The sequence below is a fragment of the Mirounga angustirostris genome, unplaced genomic scaffold, assembly GCF_029215605.1.
Source record: "Mirounga angustirostris isolate CCGP_5_RB_7025 unplaced genomic scaffold, mMirAng1.0.hap1 SCAF_3, whole genome shotgun sequence".
In the NCBI taxonomy this organism is placed as follows: Eukaryota; Metazoa; Chordata; class Mammalia; order Carnivora; family Phocidae; genus Mirounga; species Mirounga angustirostris.
Window position 1 is genome coordinate 181666807 of NW_026991711.1, and position 8247 is coordinate 181675053.

The window sequence follows — 8247 nt, forward strand, 5'->3', positions numbered from 1 at the left end:
GCTCAGCCGGAAGCCTGATTCTCCCTCTAGCCCTCCCCCTGCTTGTGTTCCCTCTCTCGCTGTCTCTCTGCCAAATAAATAAATAAAATCTTAAAAAAAAAAAAAAATCTTAGTCTATTTTGGGGCGGGGAGAGGTGTGATGTTTGCTGATTAATTTAAAATACTGTAGCAAATATATACATATATGGAGGGAGAGGGGGAGAGTGGGGTCAAAGGCACCAGAGCAAATGGGGCAGAAAGTTTAAGGACTCAAAATACTGGTGATGGCCATATACCTTCGTCCATTATGGTATTTCTTTTTCTATGGATTTGAAAATACTTAAAATAAAAAGTTGGAGGAAGAAATAATTTTTTAAAACAATCTATTTCATTCTGTAGGATTTGGCCACCTAAAGAGGTATTTTCCAAGATAAATGGGAAGACCGTGGTGATACACACTGAATTATGTTTTTTAAAATTTGAGGGCAGAAGCTCACTCCCAGAGCCTCACACCATACCCTTCCCTTAAGAAGAAGGTAACAGAGGCATTTGCTTGTGCAATGGGTACATATGTATCTAGCTGTATCAGGGAAAAGGAAAGGGCAAGGGGAACGTGACTGGTGGTGGCGGGGAGGACTGTGAACAATGGAAACTGCTGTGGATTACAACAAATCTAATTCTTTTCAAAGGCTGTGTTATTTGAGTAATACTTTTAACTTCTTTGTTTGAACTTCTATTACTGACTATAGTAAAGGCAGAATTAGGTAAAGACAGAGTCTCTGAATCTTTGACTATGAGCCAAAAGGCAAGGATATATTTTGACAACTTAAGAAAATCTGTGTGGTCACAATACTTATCACAGAGAGAAAATTTTAATGTATACAAAACATTTTTAAGAGTCATGATAATCTAAGTAATATTTCAAAATGAAAACATTATTTCTTTCCAGAATTTTATAGCTGAAAAGAACTTTAAGAGATCATCTAGTTGAATTCCTTGTCATACATAACTGTATTCCTATTTTAATTAAGATTTTTTTTTTTAAAGATTTTATTTATTTATTTGACAGAGAGAGACACAGCGAGAGAGGGAACACAAGCAGGGGGAGCAGGAGAGGGAGAAGCACGCTTCCCGCCGAGCAGGGAGCCCAATGCGGGGCTCAATCCCAGGACCCTGGGATCATGACCTGAGCTGAAGGCAGATGCTTAACGACTGAGCCACCCAGGCGCCCCTATTTTAATTAGATTTAAAGTACTATATACACACACTTAACATCAAAATTTTCTATTTTTTTAAAAAATTTATTTATTTGAGAGTGAGCAAGAGTGAGATTGCGGGGGGCGGTGACAGAGGGAGGAGGGAGAGAGAATCCCAAGCAGGTCCCACGCCTAGCACAGACCCTGACTCAGGGCTCAATCTCACAACCCCACGATCATGACCTGAGCTGAAATTGAGAGTTGGACACTTAACCGAATGGGCCACCCAGGCACCCTTAAAAAATTCTATTTTAATTAGATCTAAAATACTACACAAAGACCACCACCACCCAAAATTAAAAATCCATGAAGAGAAGACTGTTTTTTTGATGACAATAATAGTATCTGAAAATATTACTGCTGGACATGATGGAATCTGGGCTTACAAAGAGTTACTTATTTAGGGTAAAGCAGGGTGAGGTTTGGTAATTCAGATATATGTATATCACCACATATCTAGATTCCTCTAAATCTAGGATACAAATAAGTCCTAAAATCCAAAACCTGTATCTGCCTAAAACTATGAAGTCTTATATCTGACACTAGGGAAAACAAATATTTTATTTCATAACTCTCTTTAATGTAGTTCTAGTTCATTTTCAGTTTACATCTGTGTCCAAACATGGGGCCATTTTGGTGATGAAGATACAATGATATGGTCTGCAACCATGGGACAAAGTAGGCAATGCTTTAAAAGAGACACCACTCTGCTTCAGAGGGCATACAAATCCAATCAGGGTCAAAAAGGTCAGCAGAAGTGTGTATGTAACATTTCTGAATGAATGTAATCTGGCAATCAATTATATATTTGACATAAAAATAATTTTTAAAAGACCTCATCTTTTTATTAATGTATAATGTAAATACAATTTTTTAAAATCAAAAGAACTGCATCATTTTAAAACTTACTTTAAAATACTATTTTACTACATAGACTACATACATAGCTGTAATGGATGAAGTCAGCCCTGGGAAGTTTATCTAATACTAAATTTGAAATCAGGGAGCAAACTATATTAGAATTTTATTTTTTTTTAAAGATTTTATTTATTTGACAGAGAGAGACACAGCAAGAGACGGAACACAAGCAGGGGGAGTAGGAGAGGGAGAAGCAGGCTTCCCGCGGAGCAGGGAGCCCGATGCGGGGCTCGATTCCAGGACCCTGGCATCATGACCTGAGCCAAAGGCATACGCTTAAGGACTGAGCCACTTGTGTTAGAATTTTAAACATCAGTAAAGGTAAAGTGCCTTTTCCACTTCATGTACATAGAAAACACACACCATACACTATGTTAAATATATAGTAGGATGTTCATTATTAATTAAAACTAAAAACAAACTAAAAATTGTTCACAATAGGATCATTTCTATGTTTTTAGAGAGATAATATGGGTTTTAAAGGTTTTGAAACTTAAAAGACTATTAAACATAAATAGCTGCATCTGAAAATCACACTGGATAGATAACCCCAACTTTGAGAAATCTGTAAATCAGTTTTAAAAATAGATGTCATTAGTTAACTCAGCCAGTTAAAAAGTTATTTTGTAACTACCAATATATTAACAAAATTTTATTTCCTTCTCGAAAACCATATAGAAATAAGTACCCTGTTCACACCACCAATTACTTTTTTAAATGCTTACTGAACTTGGATTCAACTGTATTTTGACAGGAACACATATGAATAAAAACTACTTAATTCCTTAAGCCTATGTGTCATGCAGCACCAGAAAAGCATTACTTTTTTTATTTTTTATTTTTTTAAGACTTATTTATTAGACAGAGAGAGAGAGTGAGTGAGCACAAGCAGAGGGAGCAGCATGCAGAGGGAGAGGGAGAAGCAGACTCCCCGCTCTGCAGGGAACCCCATACAGGACTCGATCCCAGGACCCTGGCATCATGACCTGAGCCGAAGGCAGGACACTTAACCGACTGAGCCACCCCGGCGCCCCAAGCATTATTTTTTTTAAAGACAGAAATCCAACAGATAATAATTTCTTTAGAGGAAAAAGTACCATTTTTCTAAGAGGAAACATATAATTCCAGATACCTGTTTGAATCTTGACTCTGTGTAGTTTGGATGTGAACTGATCATTAACTGTGAATATGTGGCCGTTTTCTATTTCCTTGGACTTGGGCTCTTTTGTAAGAACCCGCTGTGTTGGTTTACCACAGGCGAGGGACTGCAGAGCTCTAACAAGTTCTCTTTCGGGGATATCCGTCTCTTGTTGAATTTCCTGAAATTCCATCAGATTGACATTATTAGACTTTTTGAAAGATTATAGATTAGTTAATTAGTAAAGTAAAACTGACCAAGCAGGAAGGAGGGTATTAAAAAGATAATTTACAACAAAGAACTCCCTTTACAACAAAGAATTAGGACCCTTCACTAAAATCTCACTTATTTGGAGAAACTATAGAGAAAATGGTGATTCAAATTACAAAATATTGAAAAGACATGTACTTTTTTGTTTCAGAAGATACAAGGCCTGGTCTAAAAATGTCATCCAGCAGAGATTATTACTGACCTGCTTTAATATTTAGGTAAAAATAAAGTGTTAATCAACATAGCACTGCTAATTTTAGAAATACTCTACAATCTTCCTCCCAAGTTGATCCACACTACTTCTGCTCAGCAACTTCCTTCATAGAAAGAAGCAAAGTGAGCCTGAGCTAAGGCCTTCTATCATACAATCAAAATTTATAATCCAAGTTGACTGTATTTACTGCCTGTATGACCAAATGAAAAAAAAATTAAATACCTGATAATTCTAGAAAAACATGAAAAACAGTTAAGAAATCTGTTTTGAAGTGCAGGTGATAATTTTTGCAACATATCATGGTATGAATAAAATGTAATACTGAAAAAAAAGCAGTATGAAGAATGAATGTGTAATTTTTTGGTTCATTATGTGCCTCTTAGGTCCATAGGACATTATGAGAATTGCACACGTATATGATTCAGTTCCTACACGTCTACAGGGATGTATGATGCCACAAAGTCTTCACAGTAGGATATATCACTCTGATTTACTATCCAGAGCTATTTCTTTCTCAAAAGCAGCTCAGGAAGAATGGGCATGAAGATGGGGACATTGATTATGTAACTGATCTGGAGAGTCATTCTCTCTTTCACAAATCTGAGCAACAGCTCAAGTTGCTCTAAAGGACTGTCAGGTAAGTGAGCATTGAGAGAAACTTAGTGATGATGAGGCACATTCCTTTGCCTCAAATGATCTCTGTATGTCTACCTATGTTAGCCATTTCAAATGCTATAAATGTTAATTCCAGCAAGTTAAATAGGTGCTGTTATTAGAGTGTTGATAATTATTATGTACATGCTAAAGGTGACTTATTTACATATGTTATTGCTTAATCATATTCAAAGAACCAGAAATACCTTCTTAGGTGATATTTTACAATTACAGATCATTCCCGTAGGGAACTATTGCAATTCGGCGTGCATCCTTTATGACTTTTCCTACATATCTACATACACACACAGGAATACAAATACACATGTATGTAACATGAACATGCCCATTCAGACAATGGTATTAATGTTAAACATAAATGGAATACCTCCTCCTCTGTAACATGTAAATTTCCCATCAGGGCACATTTGCCCTTTCATATTCTTTTGTTTTTATTGCCCTTTTGCTGGAAGTCTTCTACCTTTCTTGTTAGAATGATTCCTAGGAAGATTATGATTCTTATTTAAAATATAACTTTCCTCATCTCATTTTCTGATTAACTCTGATTTATAGAAAAGTTGATTTTTCAAATGAACTCTCCTCAATGTTCTCAGATGATTACACACGGTCTACAAATTCTGTCAACTCCAGGTATTTTATAAAACTTTTTTTTTCTTGGTGTGTTAGTTAGGACTTATAAAACAATACTGAGTAACAGTAATAAGGGCAGATATCCTAAAGCTTGTTCCTAACTTTAATGGGAAGGGGTCTAATATTTTACTACTAACTACTGCTTGCTTTAGGTCTCTCATCAGATATATCCATATGACAGTAAAGGCATTTCATTCTATTGTTAGGTGGTTAAGGGTCCCCCATATCCTGGAAATACGAAACGAAGACTTGACTTCTACAAATGCTTTTTGTACATCTGTAGAAATCATTAATTGGTCTTCTCCTTGAAATGTCTGGCAAGACAGCATGTGGTTGGTTAACTTATTATATAATAAAATCTTAACTATATTTTAACAAATTTCTTCTTTGTATTAAAGGAATAAATCCTATTTGGACACACAGAATCATTCTTTCAATACACTGCTGAATAGGACTAGCTAGTATTTTATTTAAGATTTGTGCATTTAAGGTTGAATAACCTATAGCTTTTTCTTTTTTGTAGTCTCCTTGTTCACTTTTAGTAATAAGGTTATGCCAGCCTCAGGTATTTCCCAAGAGCAATCTGGGTATTTTGTTTCTGAGTTCAAAGTTCTCTGTAAAGCTTTCAATTTTAATTTGCTAATTATGAAATCTTCTATATCTTCTTTTTTATTGTCTGGTCAGTCAGTACATCTGTGAGGGACTTCTATGATTGTGAATTGTCTATTTCACCTTGTACTTCAACCATTTTCCTTTATATGATGTGAAATTATGTCACTAATGATTGTTATAACTTCTTAATGAAATATCAATTATCACTGTTGCTTGATCATTTTCTATTTTTATTCTACTGCCCGACATTAATATTGCTATTGTCCATAATTAGTTTTTATACTTCAGACTCTTTCTCAGAAAAATTTAAGAACTATAATGAAGAACATTCAGAAAAATATGTATTAATAATTAATACCCATACCTCTTTCAAAAACCAAATGCTAGTTAATAATAATCCAAGCTACAGACTACCACTTTACCTATGTCCTGATTTTAGCTGTTTTAAATAATATAAACTTCTATTAATTAAAGAAATACATAAAAAAAGGAAATAGCTTTAGCAGCCTATGTGGATGAATGTGACACTATGAATAAATGCCACCTTCTGCAGGCAGCTTCCAAGATGGCCTGTAATGATCCTGTATGTTTTACCCCTGTGTGATCCCCTCACCGTATCAGGGCTGACTTGGGTGATCAAGAAAATCCGAAAGTGACAATATGTGACTTCTAAGGCTAGGTCACAAAGGCACTTCAGGTTCTGCCTGGGTCTCTTGGATGGCTTGCTTTAGGGAGGAGAATTAGCCACCAGGATGCAAGGACAATCATGTGGTTAAGGCCCATGTGAAGAGAAACTAAGACCTCTTTATCAACAGGCGAAATGAACTTGTCAGCCCTGTGGAAGGAAGAGTATACCAATAGCTCAGAAGTGTGTTTTCCAGCCCCAGACAAACATTAGATGACTGATGCCGCAGCTGACATCTTCACAACCTCATGAGAAACTCTGAGCCAAAACTACCCAACCGAGCCCCACCTAAATCTTTAACCCACAGAACTAGGAAAGAGAATAAATTGTTGGTGGTTGTTTTAACCCCTAGGTTTTAAGATGTGTTATGCAGCATTAAGTAACTAATACGCCATTTTACTGAACTCGTAAAAAAACAATGTTGAAGTTTCAAAATCAGCTTCCTTTTAAAAAGTATTAAATACTTTTAACTATCTTCTCCAATTTGTGGAGATGATTTCTGTAAAAGAGCCAGCTAATAATAACTTACGCAGCAGAGTACAATGAAATACATGGTATGAGTACCAACTTGAAGTGCCTTCTCACAATGCCCCTGGTTCAAGATGCAAGCAGCCAGAAGGCTTTAGGAGCCACAGGAATAGCATCCTACATATGCCATTTACACTCAGGCATCTGGTTTGTGACTTAGCTAAAATGTGAAATATTAGAAGAACTTTTTGCTTAATTTTATCCTCTATGTAATGATGCTCATTAGCCTTAGTGATCCCAAGCTGGTGGGGCAAGGGAAGAGTAAGCCTGAACCACTAAAATTACTAGTAATTCTAATAACAGCTTTAGAAAATTAGATTATGTTTTTGTTTCTCCCATTACTTTCACTAGGTCTTTACAAAGCACGACTCTGAAAACCAACATTAGCATTTATCAAGCAGTTTATTTTGTTTAAAATATATTACCCATGGCAGCTGCAGAGTGCAACAGTCAAGCTGTTAGAGATGATTTAATTCCACCTCTGTCTGAAGAGGCTTACAACTTGAGTAAGGTACTCAATACTTGCTTAATCAATATCCTTGGTACTAAATCACATGTAACTTGTGCTTGACAATTAAGGTTACTCCCTAGGTAAGACATATCTGGAAACAGGTAAGAGCAAAACCTCTTGACTTAGCCACTGACCTAAAACACCTGGGTTTCAAAACATTTCCTTGAGGTGTATCACATAAAAATGTTCATTTAATTCTATCTATTACATAAATGGAACTACAGAGGCAGGTATTAAAATAGGCCTACAATTTAATTTTACTCTAAATTTCGAACTTTAACTTATTTCTACGTTCACCTATATCTGAAAACTGACTTTCAACTAAGTATAAATATGGCAGTAATTTTACAGCTTTTCAAAGTATTAATTCTTTATCTTAAATTTAAACTTAAGAACCGCATGATCTTTATTTCAACTCCAACATACCCATTAAAGGTAAGGGAAAAGACCAAATGAATTTAATGTAATCAAAGGACTTAAAGGAGGGAAGAAAAAAAAGATGGGTACACAAAAGAAATTTCACACTATCAAGGTAGCGTAAAACTAGCCTAGGACAGACGTAGAAATCAACGAAATAGCTCAGAGTGTAGAAACAGACCCATACATATACGGTCAATTGATTTTTTTCATAAAGGTGCCAAGGTAATTTAAAGGGAAAAGAACAATCTTTTTGACAAATGATGATGGAGTGAACAACTGACTATCCGTGTGTGGGGGGAAATAAATCTTTATTTTTATTTTTTTAAAGTAAACTCTACCCCCAACACAGGGCTTGAACTCATGACTCTGAGGATCCAGTCATATGTTCTAATGACTGAGCCAGCCAGCCAC

At 35.7% G+C, this 8247-nt stretch overlaps 1 protein-coding gene across 6 annotated transcripts in view; it reads right to left on the minus strand.

The window, feature by feature from the left end:
- CUL3 (cullin 3) overlaps positions 1-8247 on the minus strand; it is a 118528-nt gene that overhangs the window by 29810 nt on the left and 80471 nt on the right. For all 6 annotated transcript variants that reach the window (XM_064587153.1, XM_045867861.3, XM_064587154.1 and 3 more), the window contains one exon: positions 3286-3472. In XM_064587153.1, the coding sequence (XP_064443223.1) occupies positions 3286-3472 (187 nt within the window). The remainder of the gene's footprint in view (positions 1-3285; positions 3473-8247) is intronic.